General features: G+C 45.7%; 1 protein-coding gene across 2 annotated transcripts in view; it reads right to left on the bottom strand.

Annotated features, from left to right (window-relative positions):
- Positions 1–25,966, bottom strand: part of INPP5D (inositol polyphosphate-5-phosphatase D) — a 314,393-nt gene that overhangs the window by 135,269 nt on the left and 153,158 nt on the right. For both annotated transcript variants that reach the window (XM_077291050.1, XM_077291049.1), the window contains exon 3: positions 18,951–19,098. In XM_077291050.1, coding sequence (XP_077147165.1) covers positions 18,951–19,098 — 148 coding nt within the window. The remainder of the gene's footprint in view (positions 1–18,950; positions 19,099–25,966) is intronic.

Raw genomic sequence — 25,966 nt, 5'->3', positions numbered from 1 at the left:
AAGATGCAGGGAGGTCCAAACGGAAGGACACAGGGTTAAGAATCTCCAATATCTTCTACGGGCCGATGAACCGAGGCTTAAACTTAGGAGAAGAAACCCTCATAGGGACAAAACGAGAAGACAACCACACCAAGTCCCCAACACAAAGCCGAGGACCAACCCGACGCTGGCGGTTGGCAAAAAGCTGAGTCTTCTCCTGGGACAACTTCAAATTGTCCACTACCTGCCCCCAAATCTGATGCAACCTCTCCACCACAGCATCCACTCCAGGACAATCCGAAGATTCCACCTGACCAGAAGAAAATCGAGGATGAAACCCCGAATTACAGAAAAAAGGAGACACCAAGGTGGCAGAGCTGGCCCGATTATTGAGGGCAAACTCCGCTAAAGGCAAAAAAGCAACCCAATCATCCTGATCTGCAGACACAAAACACCTCAAATATGTCTCCAAGGTCTGATTCGTCCGCTCGGTCTGGCCATTAGTCTGAGGATGGAAAGCAGACGAGAAAGACAAATCTATGCCCATCCTAGCACAGAATGCTCGCCAAAATCTAGACACGAACTGGGTTCCTCTGTCAGAAACGATATTCTCCGGAATACCATGCAAACGGACCACATTTTGAAAAAACTGAGGAACCAACTCGGAAGAAGAAGGCAACTTAGGCAGGGGAACCAAATGGACCATCTGTTATGACCCCAATGGCGAGGGTCTCAGAGGAACGTGGAAGTCTGCAGAATACAAAAATCCAGCTCATAGGGCAGTGGTAGCTGGGTTGACCATATATCTACTCCTAACGCCAACACTAGAAGTAGCCGGGGATCATTCCTACGTTGATTCTAGATGACACGCTCCAGCCGGAGAATCTAGCTACCCCTAGTAGAGGAAAACAAAAGACCTTTCTTGCCTCCAGAGAAGGGGACCCCAAAGCTGGATAGAAGCCCCCCACAAATAATAACGGTGAGGTAAGAGGAAATGACAAACACAGAAATGAACCAGGTTTAGCACAGAGAGGCCCGCTTACTGATAGCAGAATAAAGAAAGGTAACTTATATGGTCAACAAAAACCCTATCAAAATCCACACTGGAAATTCAAGAACCCCCGAACCGTCTAACGGTCCGGGGGGAGAACACCAGCCCCCTAGAGCTTCCAGCAAAGGTCAGGATATATATTTGGAACAAGCTGGACAAAAATACAAAACCAAAACAAAATAGCAAAAAGCAAAAAGCGGACTTAGCTGATATAACTGGAACCAGGATCAGTAGACAAGAGCACAGCAGACTAGCTCTGATAACTACGTTGCCAGGCATTGAACTGAAGGTCCAGGGAGCTTAAATAGCAACACCCTTAACTAACGACCCAGGTGCGGATAAAAGGAATGACAGAAAAACCAGAGTCAAAAAACTAGTAACCACTAGAGGGAGCAAAAAGTAAATTCACAACACCATCTTAGAGAAACGGTCACACACCACCCAGATGACAGACATCTTCTGAGAAACAGGAAGATCCGAAATAAAATCCATCGAGATGTGCGTCCAGGGCCTCTTCGGGATAGGCAAGGGCAACAACAATCCACTAGCCCGAGAACAACAAGGCTTGGCCCGAGCACAAACGTCACAAGACTGCACAAAGCCTCGCACATCTCGAGACAGGGAAGGCCACCAGAAGGACCTTGCCACCAAATCCCTGGTACCAAAGATTCCAGGATGACCTGTCAACGCAGAAGAATGAACCTCAGAAATGACTTTACTGGTCCAATCATCAGGAACAAACAGTCTACCAGGTGGGCAACGATCAGGTCTATCCGCCTGAAACTCCTGCAAGGCCCGCCGCAGGTCTGGAGAAACGGCAGACAATATCACTCCATCCTTAAGGATACCTGTAGGTTCAGAGTTACCAGGGGAGTCAGGCTCAAAACTCCTAGAAAGGGCATCCGCCTTAACATTCTTAGAACCCGGCAGGTAGGACACCACAAAATTAAACCGAGAGAAAAACAACGACCAGCGCGCCTGTCTAGGATTCAGGCGTCTGGCGGACTCAAGATAAATTAGATTTTTGTGGTCAGTCAATACCACCACCTGATGTCTAGCCCCCTCAAGCCAATGACGCCACTCCTCAAAAGCCCACTTCATGGCCAAAAGCTCCCGATTCCCAACATCATAATTCCGCTCGGCGGGCGAAAATTTACGCGAGAAAAAGGCACAAGGTCTCATCACGGAACAATCGGAACTTCTCTGCGACAAAACTGCCCCAGCTCCGATTTCAGAAGCGTCGACCTCAACCTGAAAAGGAAGAGCAACATCAGGCTGACGCAACACAGGGGCGGAAGAAAAGCGGCGCTTAAGCTCCCGAAAGGCCTCCACAGCAGCAGGGGACCAATCAGCAACATCAGCACCCTTCTTAGTCAAATCAGTCAATGGTTTAACAACATCAGAAAAACCAGCAATAAATCGACGATAAAAGTTAGCAAAGCCCAAAAATTTCTGAAGACTCTTAAGAGAAGAGGGTTGCGTCCAATCACAAATAGCCTGAACCTTGACAGGATCCATCTCGATGGAAGAGGGGGAAAAAATATATCCCAAAAAGGAAATCTTTTGAACCCCAAAAACGCACTTAGAACCCTTCACACACAAGGAATTAGACCGCAAAACCTGAAAAACCCTCCTGACCTGCTGGACATGAGAGTCCCAGTCATCCGAAAAAATCAAAATATCATCCAGATACACAATCATAAATTTATCCAAATAATCACGGAAAATGTCATGCATAAAGGACTGAAAGACTGAAGGGGCATTTGAAAGACCAAAAGGCATCACCAAATACTCAAAGTGGCCCTCGGGCGTATTAAATGCGGTCTTCCACTCATCCCCCTGCTTAATTCGCACCAAATTATACGCCCCACGGAGATCTATCTTAGAGAACCACTTGGCCCCCTTTATGCGAGCAAACAAATCAGTCAGCAGTGGCAACGGATATTGATATTTAACCGTGATTTTATTCAAAAGCCGATAATCAATACACGGTCTCAAAGAGCCATCTTTCTTAGCCACAAAGAAAAAACCGGCTCCTAAGGGAGATGACGAAGGACGAATATGTCCCTTTTCCAAGGACTCCTTTATATATTCTCGCATAGCAGCATGTTCAGGCACAGACAGATTAAATAAACGACCCTTAGGGTATTTACTACCCGGAATCAAATCTATGGCACAATCGCACTCCCGGTGCGGAGGTAATGAACCAAGCTTAGGTTCTTCAAAAACGTCACGAAATTCAGTCAAGAATTCAGGAATCTCAGAGGGAATAGATGATGAAATGGAAACCACAGGTACGTCCCCATGCGTCCCCTTACATCCCCAGCTTAACACAGACATAGCTTTCCAGTCAAGGACTGGGTTATGAGATTGCAGCCATGGCAATCCAAGCACCAACACATCATGTAGGTTATACAGCACAAGAAAGCGAATAATCTCCTGATGATCCGGATTAATCCGCATAGTTACTTGTGTCCAGTATTGTGGTTTATTGCTAGCCAATGGGGTGGAGTCAATCCCCTTCAGGGGTATAGGAGTTTCAAGAGGCTCCAAATCATACCCACAGCGTTTGGCAAAGGACCAATCCATAAGACTCAAAGCGGCGCCAGAGTCGACATAGGCATCCGCGGTAATAGATGATAAAGAACAAATCAGGGTCACAGATAGAATAAACTTAGACTGTAAAGTGCCAATTGAAACAGACTTATCAAGCTTCTTAGTACGCTTAGAGCATGCTGATATAACATGAGTTGAATCACCGCAATAGAAGCACAACCCATTTTTTCGTCTTAAATTCTGCCGTTCACTTCTGGACAGAATTCTATCACATTGCATATTCTCTGGCGTCTTCTCAGTAGACACCGCCAAATGGTGCACAGGTTTGCGCTCCCGCAGACGCCTATCGATCTGGATAGCCATTGTCATGGACTCATTCAGACCCGCAGGCACAGGGAACCCCACCATAACATCCTTAATGGCATCAGAGAGACCCTCTCTGAAATTTGCCGCCAGGGCGCACTCATTCCACTGAGTAAGCACAGCCCATTTACGGAATTTCTGGCAGTATATTTCAGCTTCGTCTTGCCCCTGAGATAGGGACATCAAGGCCTTTTCCGCCTGAAGCTCTAACTGAGGTTCCTCATAAAGCAACCCCAAGGCCAGAAAAAACGCATCCACATTGAGCAACGCAGGATCCCCTGGAGCCAATGCAAAAGCCCAATCCTGAGGGTCGCCCCGGAGCAAGGAAATCACAATCCTGACCTGCTGAGCAGGATCTCCAGCAGAGCGAGATTTCAGGGACAAAAACAACTTGCAATTATTTTTAAAATTTTGAAAGCAAGATCTATTCCCCGAGAAAAATTCAGGCAAAGGAATTCTAGGTTCAGATATAGGAACATGAACAACAAAATCTTGTAAATTTTGAACTTTAGTGGTGAGATTATTCAAACCTGCAGCTAAACTCTGAATATCCATTTTAAACAGGTGAACACAGAGCCATTCCAGGATTAGAAGGAGAGAGAGAGAAAGGCTGCAATATAGGCAGACTTGCAAGAGATTCAATTACAAGCACACTCAGAACTGAAGGGAAGGGGAAAAAAAAAAAAAAAAAAAATCTTCAGCAGACTTCTCTTTTCTCTCCTTTCTCTGTCAATTAATTTAACCCTTTTTGGGCCGGTCAAACTGTTATGGTTCTCAATGGCAAGAGAACATAGCCCAGCAAACATAAGTACTAGCTCTTGGAAGGATGGAAACTAAACTGACCATGAACTAAACCTGCCGCACAACTAACAGTAGCCGGGTAGCGTTGCCTACGTTTTTTATCCCTAGACGCCCAGCGCCGGCCGGAGGACTAACTAATCCTGGCAGAGGAAAATATAGTCCTGGCTCACCTCTAGAGAAATTTCCCCGATAGGCAGACAGAGGCCCCCACATATATTGGCGGTGATTTTAGATGAAATGACAAACGTAGTATGAAAATAGGTTTAGCAAAATTGAGGTCCGCTTACTAGATAGCAGGAAGACAGAAAGGGCACTTTCATGGTCAGCTGAAAACCCTATCAAAATACCATCCTGAAATTACTTTAAGACTCTAGTATTAACTCATAACATCAGAGTGGCAATTTCAGATCACAAGAGCTTTCCAGACACAGAAACGAAACTACAGCTGTGAACTGGAACAAAATGCAAAAACAAACGAGGATTAAAGTCCAACTTAGCTGGGAGTTGTCTAGCAGCAGGAACATGCACAGAAAGGCTTCTGATTACAATGTTGACCGGCATGGAAGTGACAGAGGAGCAAGGTTAAATAGCGACTCCCACATCCTGATGGAAACAGGTGAACAGAGGGGATGATGCACACCAGTTCAATTCCACCAGTGGCCACCGGGGGAGCCCAAAATCCAATTTCACAACACCTTTGTATACCAGACCAATGCCATAACCCCATAACTTCCCTCTCCAAAATCACTGAAGGGGAGCTTGCTCATCTTCTCTCCAAATCACACTTCACCACTTGTGCTCTTGACCCCATCCCATCCCACCTCCTCCCCAACCTCACCACCACACTAATCCCATCCCTAACCCATCTCTTCAACCTATCACTAACTTCTGGTACCTTCCCCTCTGCTTTCAAACATGCCACAATCACACCTATCCTCAAAAAGCCATCCCTTGACCCGAGTGCTATGTCCAGCTATCGCCCCATATCTTTGCTCCCATTTGCTTCCAAACTCCTTGAGCAGCACGTCCAAGCTGAACTTTACTCTCACTTTGCATCTAACTGTCTCTTCGACAACCTACAATCTGGCTTCCGTCCCCACCGTTCTACTGAGACTGCCCTGACCAAAATTACTAATGACTTACTTACAGCCAAAGCTAACAGCAGTGACGTTGCTACCATGAGGCGAGTTGAGCTCTCTGGCTCAGGCGGCAGTGCCGCCCCTGAAGAGAGGGGGCGGCAGATTCTGTCGGTGTAGTAACTGGATTTGCGTCGGAGATGCATGTTCAGTTACTACACTACGCTATTGAGCAGACCTGGGCAAGATGCGTCCCGCATCCAGCCTGCCTGATGATTTTAAACGGCCCGCCAGCTAGCTGTCACTTCTGACAGCCGCCCCCGGCACCATTCGGCCAGCCGCCAGACGCTGAGGTGAGGTAACGCAATGTGAGCAGCAGAAGCAGAGCCGGGTTGAATATCGGTGGCGGCGGCCATCTTCCCGAGGCCGCGCGTGCGCAGATGGAGTGCTCTGCTTCACGGGGCTTCAGGAAAATGGCCGCGCGTGCGCAGATGGAGATCGCGGCGGCCATTTTCCTGAAGCCGAGTTTGCAGATTTCAGCTCCGCTTCGGGCTCGGCAGCCCCTCCTTGCCGCCTGGCCCATTACTTCGTGATCGTGATCTGTGGGACAGATGCGGGCTGGAGCCGGATGAGCTGGCCGGTAAGATGAGCACTGGGCTACGGGGAGATGGCGGAGGAGGCAGCGGGAGAGACCTGGGCATTGTGTGCGGGGGTGACCGGGATGGAGTCGGGGGGCGCTGAGGTGAGAGTGGGGGGCGACTGGGATCAGATCAGGGGGTGTCAGGATGGAGTCTGCATCAGGGGGGTGCTGACATCGGATGGGGGCAACTGGGATGAAAGGGGGGACAACCAGAATAAAGTGGCATCAGATCAGTGGGCGACTGGGATGAAAGTGGATGGAGCCGGCTTCAGGAAAATGGTCGCCGCGCTCTCCATCTGCGCACGCGCGTCCTCCAGCGGCCATTTTCCTGAAGCCCCGTGAAGCAGAGCACTGCATCTGTGCACGCGCGGCCTCGGGAAGATGGCCGCCGCCACCGATATTCAACCCGGCTCTGCTGCTCACATTGCATTCCGGGCTGCTGCGTCACCTCACCGGTGGAAGGGACCCTGCGCACGCCATACTGCACCTCTGCCGCCGCCACACCACTGCTGCAACCCCACCATGGACACCAGGCCGTGGCGTCACCCACCTAAGCAGGAAGGGACCCTGCTCAGGTGCACGCCACACCGCATCACCCCACCTCTGCCAACACCATGCCTCCTGTGACCCTGCTCTGCCACCGCCAGCCCTCAGGTAAGATACTGTAAATTCGGACAATAAGACGGACCCCCATCTTATAAAAAATCTTTTTTTCTGCAATTTTCACCCCAAATTTGGGGTGCGCCTTATGGTCCGGTGCGTCTTATAGTCCGAAAAATACGATAATTATATTAGTCCGGCCCTCTAAAACCATCCCAATTTCTCATGCGGCCCCATGGCAAAATTAATTGCCCACCCCTGCTATTGAGTGTATTCAGGGCTCCGTCCTGGATCTCCTCATCCAGCCCTCCCCAACTCAAGTGACATCATCACAGGTCCTGACGCTGAAGTCACTCTTCTCTATGCATCTCCTCGGGTTGCTGATGGATGGCTGCTCTGTGCACACAGGACCTGTGATGAGGTCACAGGAGGGGAGGAGTCAGCGGTCACATGGTCCTCGTGTATGCAGGACTCTGCTGTGTTGATTGTCATGGTGCTGGATGAGGGGAAGTTGATGTGTGGGGTCAGGAGGGGTTTGCAGGGTGGATGTAGCAGAGCCATGTGTGTACAAGGTATACGGAGCGGAGCCGTGTGTGTACGAGGTGTGCGGAGCAGAGCCGGGTGTGTACGGTGCAGAGCCGTGTGTGTACGATTTGTGCAGAGCAGAGACGCATGTGTACAAGGTGTATGGAGTGGAGCCGTGTGTGTACAAGGTGTACGGAGTGGAGCCGTGTGTGTACAAGGTGTACGGAGCGGAGCCGTGTGTGTACGAGGTGTACGGAGCGGAGCCGTGTGTTTACGAGGTGTACGTAGCGGAGCCATGTGTGTACTAGGTGTACGGAGCGGAGCCGTGTGTGTACTTGGCGTACGGAGCGGAGCCGTGTGTGTACGAGGTGTATGGAGTGGAGCCGTGTGTGTACGAGGTGTACGGAGCGGAGCCGTGTGTACGAGGTGTACGGAGCGGAGCCGTGTGTGAACTAGGCGTACGGAGTGGAGTCGTGTGTGTACGAGGTGTATGGAGTGGAGCCGTGTGTGTACGAGGTGTACGGAGCGGAGCCGTGTGTGTACGAGGTGTTTGGGTGGAGCCGTGTGTGTACTTGGCGTACGGAGCGGAGCCGTGTGTGTATGAGGTGTATGGAGTGGAGCCATGTGTGTACTTGGCGTATGGAGTTGAGCCGTGTGTGTACGAGGTGTATGGAGTGGAGCCATGTGTGTACTTGGCGTACGGAGTGGAGCCGTGTGTGTACTTGGCGTACGGAGTGGAGCCGTGTGTGTACGATGTGTAGCGAGTGGAGCCGTGTGTGTACGGAGCGGAGCCATGTGTGTACGAGGTGTATGGAGTGGAGCCGTATGTGTACAAGGTGTACGGAGCGGAGCCGTGTGTGTACGAGGTGTATGGAGCGGAGCTGTGTGTGTACGAGGTGTATGGAGCGGAGCCATTTGTGTACAAGGTGTGCGGAGCAGTGTGTGTACGAGGTGTACGGAGCAGATCCATGTGTGTACGAGGTGTACGGAGCGGAAGCGTGTGTGTACTTGTTGTATGAAGCGGAGCCGTGTGTGTACTTGGTGTACAGAGTGGAGCCGTGTGTGTACGAGGTGTGCGGAGTGGAGCCGTGTGTGTATGTGGTGTACGGAGCGGAGCCGTGTGTGTACAAGGTGTATGGAGTGGAGCCGTGTGTGTACAAGGTGTACGGAGCAGAGCCTTGTGTGTATGATTTGTGCAAAGTAGAGATGCGTGTGTGCAAGGTGTATGGAGCAGAGCCGTGTGTATACTTGGTGTATGGAGCGGAGCCATGTGTGTACTTGTTGTACGGAGTGGTGCCATGTGTGTACGGAGCGGAGCAGCATGAGTACGAAGTGTATGGATCAGAGGCGCATGTGTACAAGGTTTACGGAGTGGAGCCATGTGTGTAGGAGGTGTACGTAGCGTGGCCGCGTGTGTACAAGGTGTACAGAGCAGAACCGCATGTGTACAAGGCTTACGGAGTGGAGCCATGTGTGTACTGAGTGGAGCCGTGTGTGTGCGCAAGGTGTACGGAGCGGAGCTGTGTGTGTATGAGATGTGTGGAGCCATGCGTGTATGATGTCGGTGTATGGTGGGGAGCAAATTTCATACCTCCCAACCGTCCCGGATCCAGCGAGACAGTCCCGACCGGGAGTTTACTTTTCCTGTGGACACAGGAGTATACGGCGGAGCCCCGAGGAGCACTTTAAAACTCGCAACTGACGTTCCACCGGAAGTGACGTGCTGGAACCATGGAGGCATTCAGGGAATGCTTCAGATCCATCACCATGTCCTCCTCCGACAGCGCGGATAGCGGGATCGCCTTGGAATCGGGGATGCCGGCCATGTGAGCGGATCATGATATCTCCTGCAGCGGGATGCTCAGGTGGGCATTACAATGGGAGCTGGGCCGCTATAGTATCTTTATAGAATCTTTCTCTCTTTCTTCCTCTCTCTCTGTTCATTCTTTCCCTCTCTAATCTTTCTCTCTCTCTCTCTGTTCTTTCTTTCTGTGTTCTTTATTTCCCTCTCTAATCTTTTTTTCTCTCTCCTTTCTTTTTTCTCTGTTCTTTCTTTCTTTCTCTCTGTTCTTTCTTTCTTTCTCTCACTGTTCTTTCTTTCTTTACCCTCTTTCTTTCTTTCTCTCGCTGTTCTTTCTTTCTTTACCCTCTTTCTTTCTCTCTCTCTGTTATTTCTTTCGTTACCCTCTTTCTTTCTCTCTCTGTTCTTTCTTTCATTCCCCTCTTTCTTTCCCTTTCTCTTTCTGTTTGTTCTTTCTTTTTCTCTCTCTGTTCTTTCTTTCCCTTCTTTCTTTTTCTTTCTCTTTCTTTCTCTCTGTTCTTTCTTTCTGTTTTCTTTCCCCTCCTTATTTCTCTCTCTGTTCTTTCTTTCTTTCTTTCTTTCTTTCTTTCTTTTTCTCTCTCTCTCTCTCTCTGTTCTTCCTTTCCTTATAACCAACGAACAAAAAAAAGGGGGAGGGGGTGTTAAAAAGGTACTACTGGCCTCTCAGATCCTCAATATTAATCTGACCTGATAGCAAAATGACTATAGTTGCCCATAGGATATCAGGTCAGATTAATATTGAGGATCTGAGAGGCCAGTAGTACCTTTTTAATGGGAGTCTGTCACCCCAAAAATCATATATGAGCTGCGGCCACCGGCATCAGGGGCTTATCTACAGCATTCTGTAATGCTGTAGACAAACCCCCGATGTAACCTGAAAGATGAGAAATAAAGGTTAGATTATACTCACCCAGGGGCGATCCCAGTCCGTTACGGGTCAGATGGGCGTCGCTGTCCGCTCCAGCTGTTTGCGGGAAGTCTGAAGTATCAGAAACACGCTATCAGGCCACGTTCACATGTTCAGTATGTTACCTCAGTATTTGTAAGCCAAAACCAGGAGAGTAACAATCAGAGGAAAAGTATAAAGAAACACGTCACCACTTCTGGATCTCTCACCCACTCCCGATTTGGCTTACAAATACTGAGGTAAAATTCTGACCAAATACTGAACGTGTGAATGTGGCTTTAGGCTGGTTTCACACATCCTGATATTTCCGGTACCGGAAAAAACGGTACTGGAGATATCCGTGTCCGTTTGTGTCTAACACGTGTGGCAACTGTGTGCCGCATCTGTACGACACGGACGCCTGCCAGGGAAGAAGCGCTACAGTAAGCACTGTTCCCCAGCCAAGGGCACACTAAAAATGAAGCAAGTTGATCACTTCACCTCAGGCGGCATTTAGTCCCTGAAGAAGTGTAAAGATCGATGTTTCAAATATATTCCTATTTAAAAGTGTATGTATTTTCCATGTGCGTCAGGTTAGGCTAGTAAAGAGTAAACCAGATTTATTTGTACTGATTTTATTACAGGGGGGGCGCCATTTTTCTGTTCGCCTCAGGCAGCAGAGAGGCTAGGTTCACCCCTGGCTAACAGACAATTCTCAACTGTATACTCCTCCTTCTAGACCTGTCCACTGCCTTCGACACAGTTGACCACTGCCTCCTACTACAGATCCTCACTTCCTTTGGTGTCAAAGACCTTGCCCTATCTTGGATCTCCTCATACCTTACCATTCGCACATTTACCATTTCCTACTCCCATACTACTTCTTCATCTCACCGCCTCTCTGTTGGTGTCCCTCAAGGCTCTGTCCTAGGACCCTTATTCATCTCAATCTATACACTCGGCCTGGGATAACTCATAAGGTCCTATGGCTTCCAGTACAATCTATAGGCTGATGACACTAAGATCTACCTCTCTGGCCCAGATGTCACTTTTCTGCTCTCCAGAATCCCAGAATGTCTATCAGCCATATCCTCCTTCTTCTCCTCTCGCTTCCTCAAGCTCAATGTGGACAAATCTGAACTAATTATCTTTCCTCCATCTCGCATATCTTCCCTATCTGATCTATCTATCAAAATAAATGAAATCACACTTTCCCCTGTCCCCAAAATCCGCTGCCTCGGAGTAACCCTTGACTCTGCCCTGTCCTTCAAACCGCACATTCAAGCTCTCGCCTCCAGCTCAAAAATATTTCCAGAATCCATCCTTTCCTCAACCCTCACTCTGCCAAAATGCTTGTGCATGCCTTAATCATCTCCCGCCTCAACTACTGCAACATCCTCCTTTGTGGCCTTCCTTTTAACACTCTCGCACCCCTCCAGTCCATCCTTAACTCTGCTGCCCAACTAATTAATCTCTCTCCTCGCTACACTCCTGCCTCTTTGCAAATCCCTTCAGTGGCTCCCAGTTTCCCAGCGTATCCAGTTTAAACTACTAACACTGACTTACAAAGCCATCCATAACCTTTCTCCTCCATATATTTCCAAACTAATCTCTCAATATCTTCCCTCACGTAATCTCCAGTCCTCCCAAGACCGCCTTCTCTCCACCCTTATTCGCTCCTCATCCAATCGCCTCCAAGACTTCTCCCAAATTTTCCCCATCCTCTGGAATTCTGTGCCCCAAAACGTCCGATTATCCAACACATTTGGATCCTTCAAAAGAAACCTGAAAACCCACCTCTTCAAGAAAGGTTACAACCTGTAATGACCACATGGCCACCTCAACACCATCAGAGCTACTGCAACCCCTGGCCTACTGTCTCCTTCCCCATAATCCTGTAGAATGTAAGCCCGCAAAGGCAGGGTCCTCTTCCCTCCGTACCAGTCTGTCATTGTTAGTTTGTTTACTGTAAGTGATATTTGTATTTTGATGTAACCCCTTCTCATGTACAGCACCATGGAATTAATGGTGCTATATAAATAAATAATAATAATAATAATAAAATAATAATGTCCGCTTTATATATAGAGAGGGAAATGTGACTTTGGCAGCCAATGGCACAAGCTCTTGGGTCTGGACGTTCTGTATCCTGGTTGGCTACCGGAATCTCCACATGTTAATAAAAAAATATAAAGAATAACAGTCCGCCGCTACTCTGGCCTTGGACCACCCCTCCTCTCATCCCCCTGCTCATCAGATAGCACCACTATCCTAGCCAAAGTACTAGCAAAAGTCGTAGTGGAAACTTGATAATTTACCAAACTTTGACCGAATTTTGCCTATTTTGAGGAAAATGCTCGGGAATCTGAACATGAATCTGACTGTGCAATGTTCGTACCGTTTTCCAAAAAAGTTTGCTCATCTCTACTTTTCATCACTTTTTAGTACATTTTTATTTGTTAATGTGTTCACTAGAGATGAGCAGATCGCATAGCATAGTTTTGAGTTAGAGTAGAATTTCCTGATATTCGCGGTTCCACACAAATTATGACGCTTTTATATTCCATTCATGATTTGCAAAAAAGAAAATTAGCCAGAAAAAATTAGCCCGTGCTGTCTTCTTCATAATGCCCTGCAGCTGTGAGTTACTGTTTAAATTCAGAACCTGGGTCATTAGAGATCAGCGGTTCCCAGATGGGCACAGGACTGGCAATTTGTATGGCAGAGTGAGTTTCCATCTTCCAATTCTACTGGTTAAGTGAAATATACATATCATTCTCTCCCCCTTTCCAGTACTGAGATCCAAACAAATTCATTTGCTGCAAATAAAGATTTTGGGGTAAAATTCAGCAAAGCTGACAAGTTAGAATTTCAAGAGATCCACAATCTCTAGTGGTCACTGTGGTCAGAGAACGAAGCGCTAAAGGTACCTTCACACGAAGCGACGCTGCAGCGATAGCGACAACGATGCCGATCGCTGCAGCGTCGCTGTTTGATCGCTGGGGAGCTGTCACACAGACCGCTCTCCAGCGACCAACGATGCCGAGGTCCCCGGGTAACCAGGGTAAACATCGGGTTGCTAAGCGCAGGGCCGTGCTTAGTAACCCGATGTTTACCCTGGTTACCAGCGTAAAAGTAAAAAAAAACAAACAGTACATGCTCACCTGCGCGTCCCCCGGCGTCCGCTTCCTGACACTGACTGAGCTCCGGCCCCTATCAGCACAGCGGTGACGTCACCACTGTGCTTTCACTTTCACTTTAGGGCCGGCGCTCAGTAAGTGTCAGGAAGCAGACGCTGGGGGACGCGCAGGTGAGTATGTACTGTTTGTTTTTTTTACTTTTACGCTGGTAACCAGGGTAAACATCGGGTTACTAAGCGCGGCCCTGCGCTTGGTAACCCGATGTTTACCCTGGTTACCAATGTAAAACATCGCTGGTATCGTTGCTTTTGCTTTCAAACACAACGATACACGGCGATCGGACGACCAAATAAAGTTCTGGACTTTATTCAGTGACCAGCGACATCACAGCATGATCCTGATCGCTGCTGCGTGTCAAACTAAACGATATCGCTAGCGAGGACGCTGCAACGTCACGGATCGCTAGCGATATCGTTACAAAGTCGTTTCGTGTGAAGGTACCTTAAGACCGTACAATGGGTGGAGGCCGGCATGACAAGGTTTTGGATAGAAATGGGGCAATTGCTAATGGGAAGGAGGTTTATATAAGAGCATTTATAGGACAGTTTTGGAGAGGAGTTCCTCAATTTCCCTCTCCATGAATCACACAACAAGTCCCACGCGGCCTTTCTTATATTTGTTTAGTTCATCACAAGGAAATTGTTAAATCTGGGTCACAGTGGCTAGTAGCGTGGGGTGGTTTCCTTGAAGTTCTTTTTAAATTGGTATGGGGGATTATCAGGACATGAATTCCTCAGTTATAGCAGTTATAGGTTGGTTTATTTGGTCTGGTGATTGGTGGGGCTTTTGGCAAAGGAATATCAGGTTATGGGTTATCTGTTATCCATTAATGAATCCTTTGGGTTCTTGCTGCACCTGAGCCTGTGGGTTGTGGCTGGGAGTAATAGTGTTTTACTATGGTGTTTTGTGTCACCAAATCTTGCAGCTTCATGGACCTTACAAAGCTTGACAAGTGGTTTCATAAATGTTTGTATTGATTATAATAAAGGCCACTGTGGCCAATATTATCCAAACCCTTTATGTCTATGTTTATTTTGGGAAAAGAGGGTTTGGTTGATAAGAGTGGGGGGTACTCATTGAGGAGATAGGTGTGGATATGTGGACCACCGGAGAGTTGACAATGCCAGCGTCAGGGATAAATAGTATGACAGTTTTATAGTTTGGGTTGTTCTGGACACGTTGATACCAATTTTGTGTACATTTTTTGTTATCCACATAAAAGTTAGTTTTTTTAATGTCAAAATAGTTTTCTGAAATGCTTGTATTTTTTTTTTTTAATTTTTAAACATTTTAACTCTTTTTTTTTTACCTAGTTCCGCCATGGGAATTGAACATTTCACACTTTGATTGCTGGACTGGTGAAGTGCAAGACTTCTGTATTGCAGTGCATTAGACCTGTCAGTGTTAGGTAAACATAGCTGACAAACCTCCCTAAGTTGGCCTTTGTTGGCTGTGGTAACCAGCGATTGCGTGTGCGAAGGTGCTGATGTGGTTAGAGAGAAGCCCCCTCCCTCGGTAAACCATCTAGATGCTGCTGCTATTGACAGGGGCAATGAGGGTAAACAGCTACAATTGGCTTTTTACCAATCGTGGAGAGTGCAGCCAAGTTTCAGCTATACATCAGCTGCATTTTTGCCTATCCAGGGGCGCTTTATCCTTATTCTTCAGCGGCTTAAAAAGGCAGCGCTAAGGAATGAGGCCACTAATTAACTGAAGTAGAAAACAACACTTATTCCAGTCTACAGGATAACAGATACATGTATTATGGCTGGGGGTGTATCTCCTGTGCTAATGGAAAAGTAATGTTCATGATTGACCATTGTAACTTTTATGAAACTGAAGGAGGACGCACACAGAAGTGAATGGAGCTATGGTACATTTACCTCCAAAGTCGAGGAGTGTAGTAAAACTGCACCAATATGTTCCAATATTTAGTTTTAATTAGCTGTAAATATCTAAGTAATATATTACCCTATGAGAAATTCAATACGTCTGTTTAGCAGAGTTTCCAAAGTACAGTAAGTAAAATAAAAAGCAATAAATTCCTGACTATAAGAGGAAATATAAAAAAATGTAGTGGCTTTTAGTCCATAGATAACACTGCATTGATGCTACTCTATGGGCGCTGCTATGCAGACACGTTCAATAAACTTTGTGGCCATTCTATGGTATTCTGAGTCACATCCAAGACACTAATTCATTATTTATTATGTTTGCACATTTTCTTGCCCTTCAGTCATAATGTCGCTGCTAGTATTCCCGGCAGTATTGCTGGAGCTGTGCTGTTCACATCTACAAGCTGTTAAATGGATTCATCTGCCAACTAATGCACATGGCTTTTGCTTAGAGAAAAGAACCTGAGAATAACGGCAATCTCAATATCAAATTAGCTGACGAAACGTAACTGGGGTTACACAAGCCATTAGGAAACCAGTAAGGCCTCATTCACACATGTATGGAAAAATAGTTTTATGAATCTGTTTAATGCACTGAATTTCTTATCTAGTTCAAGACCAGGCCATTTACCCCCATTCCTAACTAGCCACATGTTTGTGCTTTTTCATACATGCGGTTTAAAGAGCTGTAAATATTTAACTCATTCTGATAATTGAGTATTTTAGTCTCTTTTTGTCATGTTTCATTTTTATGTTATTTTCACACTCTTGTTATTCTTTTAGGCTACTTTCACACTAGCGTTAACTGCAATCCGTCACAATGCGTCGTTTTGCAGAAAAAACGCATCCTGCAAAAGTGCTTGCAGGATGCGTTTTTTCTCCATTGACTAACATTAGCGACGCATTGCGACGGATTGCCACACGTCGCAACCGTCACGCAACGGTTGTGCCGTGTTGTGGCGGACCGTCGGCCTCAAAAAACGTTGCATGTAACGTTTTTTGCTGCGTTGTGTCTGCCATTTCCGACCGCGCATGCGCAGCCAGAACTCCGCCCCCACCTCCCCGCACTTCCCCGCACCTCACAATGGGGCAGCGGATGCGCTGGAAAAATGCATCCGCTGCCCCCGTTGTGCGGCGGAGACAACGCTAGCGTCGGGAACCTCGGCCCGACGCACTGCGACGGGCCGAGTACGGCGCTAGTGTGAAAGAAGCCTTACCAATATTGGGTGATATCAGTGGGAAAATAAAGGCAATATGGGTGTGTTCTTCCCTTTTTTTTCTTTTTTTTACAACTAAAATAAAAATAAATGTCAAATTTGTTTCCCTTTTATAACAATTATTTTTTATGTATCAGACACTTTTTCTTCACATGGGGAGGATAAGTAACAACATTTTGGATTGGCAGTGCCTTATTTTATTTATTTTTTACTAGCTTATTCTTTATTTCTCATTTATTTTACATATTGTGCCCAATAAAACATCATAAAAGACTTTTAGAGGGATTTTCAATATTTACATACTTTTTCAATCTTATATTCCCTGCAACTGGGGTCTCCTAGGACCCAGCAGCTTCCTCCCTACACCGAATGATCACATGACCACTGGGTCCAGAGGAGGAGGAGGAGCGCTGTTAGTGCTTCCTATTACTGTATACACAACACTTTTTCAGCACTCTCTATGCAGTGATAGGGAAGGCAGAGAAGGTAATAAACCATGTCTGCCTTCCCTATGGGGAGTTTGGTTGTGTCTGAGAGCCAGATCCCCTCTTCTGCTGCTCCACAATTGCGTGCAACTGATCTACTATGTAGTGATGTTTTAAAATTTCAATGGATAATAGAACACAGACCGTCTGGATGTTTAAAGTCTATGGGCCATCCACAAGTAGTTAAAGGGGTTTTCTCACAAACAAAGTTAATTTTAAAGTGGATTTTAATTAAAATATCTTGGAATAATAATATTCTCCACAATTGGATGTGTTTAGAGAAAATGTTCCTGTGCTGAGATAATCTTATGAATGTGCCCCTGCTGTGTACTGTGTAAGGCCATGTGCACACGTTAAGTATTTTTCGCGTTTTTTTCGCGTTTTTTCGCTATAAAAACGTGATAAAAACGCAAAAAAAACGCTTACATATGCCTCCCATTATTTTAAGTGTATTCCGCATTTTTTGTGCAAATGTAGCCTTTTTTTCCGCGAAAAAATCGCATCGCGGAAAAAAAAGCAACATGTTCATTAAAATGCGGAATTGCAGGGGATTCCGCACACCTAGGGGTCCATTGATCTGCTTACTTCCCGCACGGGGCTGTGCACACCATGCGGGAAGTAAGCAGATTATGTGCGGTTGGTACCCAGGGTGGAGGAGAAGAGACTCTCCTCCACGCACTGGGCACCATATAAGTGGTCAAAAAATAAGAATTAAAATAAAAAATAGCGATATACTCACCCTCGATGTCTTCCCGCCTCCACTGCACGCTGCCGCTTCGGTTCCTGTAGCTGATGTGCGGCGAAGGACCTTGCCGATGACGTCACTGTCCTGTGATTGGTCGTGAGCGGTCATGTGACCGCTCACGTGACCGTGACGTCACGGAAGGTCCTGCGCGCACACACCAGCTATAGGAAGACGAACGGACGCCGCTGATGAGATGTCTGGGTGAGTATAAGCATTTTTTTATTTTTTTTATTATTTTTAAACATTCTCTCTTTTACTATAGATGCTGCATAAGCTGCATCTATAGTAAAAAGTTGGTCACACTTGTCAAACACTATGTTTGACAAGTGTGACCAACTTGTCAGTCAGTTTTCCAAGCGATGCTACAGATCGCTTGGAAAACTTTAGCATTCTGCAAGCTAATTACGCTTGCAGAATGCTAAAAAAACGCGAAAAAAACGGAAAAAAAACGCAAAAAAAAAAATGCGGATTTCTTGCAGAAAATTTCCGGTTTTCTTCAGGAAATTTCTGCAAGAAATCCGCAACGTGTGCACATACCCTAATGGCTGTGTCTGACTGTGGCGAGACATGGTCTAATCAGACCATATCTCCTGGGCAGGGAGGACACAAAAGAGTAAACAGACATTACAGCACAGGATCACAGCTGATTCTTTTTGTGAGATAAAGCATTCCTTCCCTGTTTTTAAAAAATGTTTTACCTCAAAGAAAGAAGAATTATTTGCGATCCAGTGCTATAATGTCTGTATTCTTTTTATGCTAATACTAACCAGAATGGGGTCAGTTTAGAGCAGACCAAACAGCAGCATGAAGGTCCCCAATACTGCACTACAGTGAGCTTAGGTGTTCTTTGACCAGAAAGCAGGGTAACTCAACATTCCCATCTTTAGATATCTGAGATGTAGAATTGTCATTGGGTTAGATTTGTGGCTAACAGGTCATAAACTCCAGAGTTTGCATCTTCCACTGCTGTAATCTCCTCTGAAATCTCTTTGATGGTAATTTTGGTGGCATATTCAAAACCAATTCGAAGGCCGTAAGGATGCACACATCCACTCACTTATTCTAGCATAAGGTTTGGACAGATTTAGATATTTCTTCTAATATCTTACCCTGGTCTTCATCTGGTTCTTCGGGTCCCTCTTCTTCTTGAAGTACAGGGTTCTGTAGATTAGTGACTAGTCCTACATTTTCCTTTCTGTAAAAGTCAATCAGCTCCTGTAGGTTTGTGAAAAAGCGCATGGGAACTCCTTCAGATGCCTGCATAGAAATATTCATATTAGTTCTTTTTTAATCTATAGAATGAGAATAGTTCTAGAAAGTATTGCTGTGAATATAAAGGAAAGCATAATACCGCAATATATAAATGGATACTATAGTAAATAGCATACGTAGCAAAATATGTACAAGCTGAAAAGACATAAGTCATAAAAAACAACGTCTGTTATCTATAGATCTATTTTGCATTTTTAAATGTATGCTGTTTAGATCAATGTTATATTTATTCTACAGTGCTTTACATTTACAGATATCAGCATCTCGGTCCCCAATGGGGCTCACAATCTAGATTCCCCTTCATTATGTCTTTGTAGCTTGGGAGGAAACTGGATCACCAGGAGGAAGTCCACGCAGATACGGGAAAAACATACAAAAGCCTTGCAGATGTTGTTTTTGGTGGGATTTGAAACCAGAACCCCAGTATTGCAAAGCAGCAATGCTAATCACTGAGCCACTGTGCTGCTCAATGGTAACAGAAATTGCTAAGCAGTCACTGGTGTCTGAAAATATCCATGGAACCATTTCAAACTGGGGTTACATGGCCAGTTTGGTTTATTATTTTACTTACTTATAAAACACCTTTATATTCCACAGAACTTTGATTTCATTGCAACTCATAATTTTATAAGTGTGAAATTAAAGGCAATCTTTCACCAGATTTAGCAATGCAGGGTGGGCCATTTATATGGATACACCTGGGTGGGCCATTTATAAAGTTGCATCCAAAATAGCCAACTTCAAAATGGCCGCCATGGTCACCACCCATCTTGAAAAGTTTTCCCCTTCCCATATACTAATGTGCCACAAACAGGAAGTTGAAATCACCAACCATTCCCATTTTATTTAGGTGTATCCATATACATGGCCCACCCAGGTGTATCCATATAAATGGCCCACCCTGTACAACCTGCATACATTATTAGGTTGATGTCTTACAACTGATGTACTTAGTTTGACAATCCTTTTTCTAATGGCTGGGAAAACCTTTTTTGAAAGTTGAAACTCAATTTTCTGATTGGCAGTCCCTTAATGTCCTCCTCCCAGCTGCTGCGGAAATCTCACACTTCTCACTACAAGTTGCAGCTGTCTGTCAGGCTGGGTAGGCAAACACTGAATACACTTGGACTCATGAGCTCTCTCACTCTTTTACTGGGCTCATGAAATTATTTTATAGCCAGAGATGTATCTAGGTTTTCAAGCACCTATGTCAAGAATTCAATTTGGTGCCCCCTCACTACTCCTCCACTCAAGCAGTTTGAGTAGTTGTCATGTGACCACCAAAATAATACATCACCATAACCTCCAGCAATAGACAAATACATCACCACAACTATCTTCGGTACACGAATATACCAACATAAAAACCATCAGTATAGAAATACATCACCAAAACCACCAGCAGTACAGAAATACTTCAACAAAACCACCATCAATACATGAATATATCAACATAAAAACAATCAGTATAGAAATGCATCACCAAAACCATCAGCAGTACAGAAATATATCACCAGAACCACAATCAGTACATGAATACATCACCAAGCTTAGTACAGAAATCAAGTGTAATGTCAAGTCATCTCTATATACAATTGTATTACATGAAGCTAAAACTCCCAGTATGTCCTTAACAATGGTAAGGTGATACTGGGGCTTATTGTTATCAGTCATCATCAGATCACACAAGAACCGCAATATTGATGAAAGTTAGTATCACAAATAAACATTTACATCCAGGTACCTTCCTGTCTGAATGGAGACATTCTATTCTCTTCTTCATCTTGTTCAGACGCCATGATGACTTTTCACATCCACAGCTCATCTCTGCAGACTTCCATCATTCCCGGTCTTCTGCAGCACATCTTGAGCATGTGACCTTAAAAATAGCAGTATGATTATAATGCTTCTGAAAAAGATATCTGCCCTACACTATGCCCCTGAAAAACTAATTGCCCCTTACTGCATTCCCTGCACAAACTATCATGCCACACTGTCCCTCTTATGGTAGTTGCCCTCCACACTGCCCTCTCAATTACATCAGGGCTCCCTCTTTGCACTGTCGTCTCAAACTGTGTCCCTCTAGTTCCCATTCTCTATACTGTGCCCCCTCATCATACTCCCCCCTCCTCGGCATACTGTCCCCTCCTTGCTGTACCCTCACATTGTCTCCCAATACTGCCCCCTCTCTATACTGCCCCCACACTACCCAGTCTCTATTCTGTGCCCCTTCAAACTTTTCTTCCCCATAATGTCTCCTCACACTATTCCCCTCAATAGTCTCCTCAAACATTCCCCCTCCCTCCTCATACTGTCTCCTCACATATTTCACCTTGCACTCCATACTGTTTCCTCATACATCACCATACAGTTTCCACACCTGTTCCCTCCCACTCCTCATACTGTTTCGTCACATATTCCACATTCCCCAAACTGTCTCCTCAGATCCCCCTTGCTCCCCAATCTGCCATACTGTCTCTTCATAGTCACCCTCGCCCCCCAAACAGGTCTCCCTAACTACCCATGCTGCCATACTGTCTCTTCACAGGTCCCTCTCGCTCCCAATACTGCCTCCTCACAAGTCCTCTTCACTCCCCATACTGAAATACTGTCTCCTCACAGGTCCCCCTCACTACCCATGCTGACAAACAGTTTCTTCATAGGTCTCTCTTGCTCAATAAACTGCCATGCTGTACCCTCACAGGTCCTCTTCGTTCACCATTCAGACATACTGTCTCGTCACAGGTCCCCCTCCTCAAACTGTCTGCACCAATCCCACTCCCCGCTCCTCATTCTATGTCTACACTAATTCCACCCTCTCCTCATACTTTGTTCACAGCACCAATCCCCCAACTCCTCATACTGTGTCCACACCAATTTCCCCCCATTCCTCATACTGTGTCTGCAGCACCAATCTACCCTGCTCATCATACTGTGTTCTAGCACTGATCACCACTCTAGTCATACTGTCTGCACAGCACTAATCTTCCCAGCTACTCATACTGTGTCCATAGCACTAATCCCCACTCACTGCTCATACTGTGTCTGCAGCACCAATCAACAACTCCTCATACTGTGTTTGCAGCACCAATCTTTCCCACTCCCCATACTATGTCCACAGCACCAATCTTCCCCATTTCTCATACTGTCTGTAGCACCAATTCCCCCACTTCTCATACTGTGCTTGCAGCGCCAATCTGCCCAACTCCTCATACTGTGTCCACATAACTAATCTTCCCCGCTCCTCATACTGTGTCTGCAGCACCAATCCCCCACTCCTTATACTGTGTCCACAGCATCATTCTTCCATCCACACCAATCCCATCCCCGCTCCCTATAGTGTCTCTTCTCCAACAATAAATCTTTTGTATCATCATGAAATTTAGGAGATCGGTGGATTTCCTGGACCTGCGGATGTGTGCCCTCCCTGATGGTAATGTGGTCACAAATGTATTTCGGAAGTCCACGGCCACAAATTCGTTACTTCATGCTCATCTGCACACCCAAAATCTACAATCAGAGGAATACCCATAGGGCAGTTCCTACGGGTAAGACGTACTTGTTCCAAGGAAATTGATTTTGAGGCTCAATCTAAGGAGTTAGCCGAGAGATTTTTGGAACGTGGATATAATCAAAAGGTCATCAGAAAAGGGTATTTAAAAGCTAGGAATACATCTAGAGATGTGCTGTTATATAATAACAGTACAAGGATGATCAAAAGGAATGATAATCAGACACGTTTTATCACTGGATACCACAACAAATGGCATCAGTTTAGACAAATTTTAGATAAACATTGGCCTGTATTACACACTGATCCGATTTTGAGGAAAATTTTGCCTTCTAAACCATTGGTAGTAGCGAAAAGATCTCGGAACCTTTGTGATATTCTGGTGCATAGTCACTATGAGCCTGTAAAAAAAGTCAATGATTTTGATAAAGAGCACAGTGGCTTCTTTCCATGTGGTCGCTGTAAAGCTTGTGCAAATTGTGTAAAGGGAAAAAGATTTGCCAACTTTGATGGGACAGAGATGTACGATATTAGAAAATTTATCACGTGTACATCCAAAGGGGTTGTTTACCATCTTACCTGTCCATGTGATAAAAAATATATAGGCCTCACCACAAGAGAGTTGAGGGTACGGGTCCGCGAACATTACCTGGACATTGAGAAGGCTAAAACAGTGGATGATCTTTCAAGTCTACAAACAATTCCAAGACATTATAAAAAATTTCATGACTGTAATCCCCATTCTCTGTGGGTAAAAGGCATCGATATTGTCACTCTGGGAGACACACTGTCTCCACAGCACTAATCTTCCCAGCTCCTCATACTGTGTCCATAGCACTAATCCCCCTCACTGCTCATACTGTGTCCACAGCACCAATCAACAACTCCTCATACTGTGTTTTCAGCACCAATCTTTCCCACTCCCCATACTATGTCCACAGCACCAATCTTCCCCATTTCTCATACTGTGTCTGTAGCACCAATTCCCCCACTTCTCATACTGTGCTTGCAGCACCAATCTCCCCAACTCCTCATACTGTGTCCGCATAACTAATCTTCCCTGCTCCTCATACTGTGTCTGCAGCACCAATCCCCCACTCCTTATACTGTGTCCACAGCATCATTCTTCCGTCCACACCAATCCCATCCCCGCTCCCTATAGTGTCTCTTCCCCAACAATCTTTTGTATCCTCAGCTCCAGGGGAGCACTTACCTGACCAAAGTTTATTGCGCCTATGCGGAGCCAGAGAGTGTCAGCAGAGTTATCAACTGACTCTGCTAACATTACCCTGACCCGGAAATGCCAGCAGTCAGGGCTTCATTGTATTCACATCTGATAGCCGGCTCAGAGAATGGCCGAATCCCACTAGAGGGAGTGGGAAAATGCAGCTGCCGGGGATACACCTCCAACTGATGTATCAGTCAGCCTAATGGTGCCCCCTGCCAGCTGCACCCAAGGAAATACCCCGCTTTCCCCCTTCAGATACACCCGATTATAACCATTCTCATACAGATTACCAAAGTAGGTGTAACATCTTCAGATTTGATATATCTCTTTAATTATTATGGTTACATTACATATATAGCGCTATCATATTCTACAGCACTTTACAGACGTTATCATCACTGTTCGCTTTGGAGCTCACAATCTAAATTCTCTACCAGTATATTTTTTTTAGTGTGGGATGAAACTGAAGAATCTGGAGCAAAACTGAAGTACCTGGAGGAAACCCAAGCACACTCAGGGAGAACATAGAAGCTCCTTGCAGAGGTTGTCATCATGGGACTTGAACCCAGCACTGCAAGGCTAGAATGCTAACCACTTACTGTCCTACAGGGTGAAAGTCACATTCAACAAGGTTGGATTTTTTGTAACTGCTGTGTTGATGTGGGTCACTTTTGCAAAGCAACCCCACTGACAATTATTATACACTACCATGTAAAAGTTTAGGGTCACTTAGAAATTTCCTTATTTTTGAAAGAAAAGCACAGTTTTTTCCAATGAAGCTAACATTAAATGATTCAGAAATACACTCTATACATTGTTAATGTGGTAAATGACTATTCTAGCTGTAAACTTCTGGTTTGTAATGCAATATCTTCAAAGGTGTATAGAGGTCCATTTCCAACAACCATCACTCCAGTCTTCTTATGGTACTTTATGTTTCCTAACTGTGTTAGAAGGCTAATGGATGGTAACAATACCCTTGAAAACATTTGTGCAAGTATGTTAGCACAGCGGAAAACAGTTTGGCTGATTAGAGAAGCTATAAACATGACCTTCGTTTGAGCTAGTTGAGAATCTGGAGCATTACATTTGTTGGTTCCATTAAGCTCTCAAAATGGCCAGAAAAAAAGAACTTTCATGTGAAACTCGACAGTCTATTCTTGTTCTTAGAAATGAAGGCTATTCCATTTGAGAAATTGCCAAGAAACTGAAGATTTCCTAGAACGGTGTGTACTACTCCCTTCAGAGGAGAGCAAAAATAGGCTCTAACCAGAGTAGAAAGAGAAGTGGGAGGCCCCGCTGCACAACTGAGCAACAAGACAAGTACATTAGAGTCTGTGGTTTGAGAAATTGATGCCTCACAGGTCCTCAACTGGCAGCTTCATTAAATAGTACACGCAAAACGCCAGTGTCAACGTCTACAGTGAAGAGGTAGCACTCAACTTCAGTAAACGTGAACCACGTTTTATTTGTAGCACTCGAAACCTTTCAGTCCTATCTGGACTTTCATCAGTCACGTGCCAGTGTGGGCCCGTGGGGCCAGGCAAGGATAGAGCGGGGAGATGGGGGCTCTAAGCCAAGATATAAAGGAGGAACTCAATATGGCACTGATGAGGTAGAAACTTAGGTGGGGTATGCTCGTGGTAGATACTAATCCGCCAGGTGGAACGTAGCACCTGAGAGCCGTATAGTGCCGGTGAGGGAGAGAAGGGTATAACCTCCAGACACGGCATCCACCGCTTGTCTCAAGCCGTGTCTGGAGGTTATACCCTTCTCTCCCTCACCGGCACTATACGGCTCTCAGGTGCTACGTTCCACCTGGCGGATTAGTATCCACCACGAGCATACCCCACCTAAGTTTCTACCTCATCAGTGCCATATTGAGTTCCTCCTTTATATCTTGGCTTAGAGCCCCCATCTCCCCGCTCTATCCTTGCCTGGCCCCACGGGCCCACACTGGCACGTGACTGATGAAAGTCCAGATAGGACTGAAACGTTTCGAGTGCTACAAATAAAACGTGGTTCACGTTTACTGAAGTTGAGTGCTAGACTTCTTTTTATGTATACTGACGGTTTGGGAACCTAGTCTATGCACCACAGTGTAGCTGTGCACA

This window comes from Ranitomeya variabilis, chromosome 2 (genome assembly GCF_051348905.1).
Source record: "Ranitomeya variabilis isolate aRanVar5 chromosome 2, aRanVar5.hap1, whole genome shotgun sequence".
In the NCBI taxonomy this organism is placed as follows: Eukaryota; Metazoa; Chordata; class Amphibia; order Anura; family Dendrobatidae; genus Ranitomeya; species Ranitomeya variabilis.
This window is presented reverse-complemented; position numbering and strand designations above follow the sequence as displayed.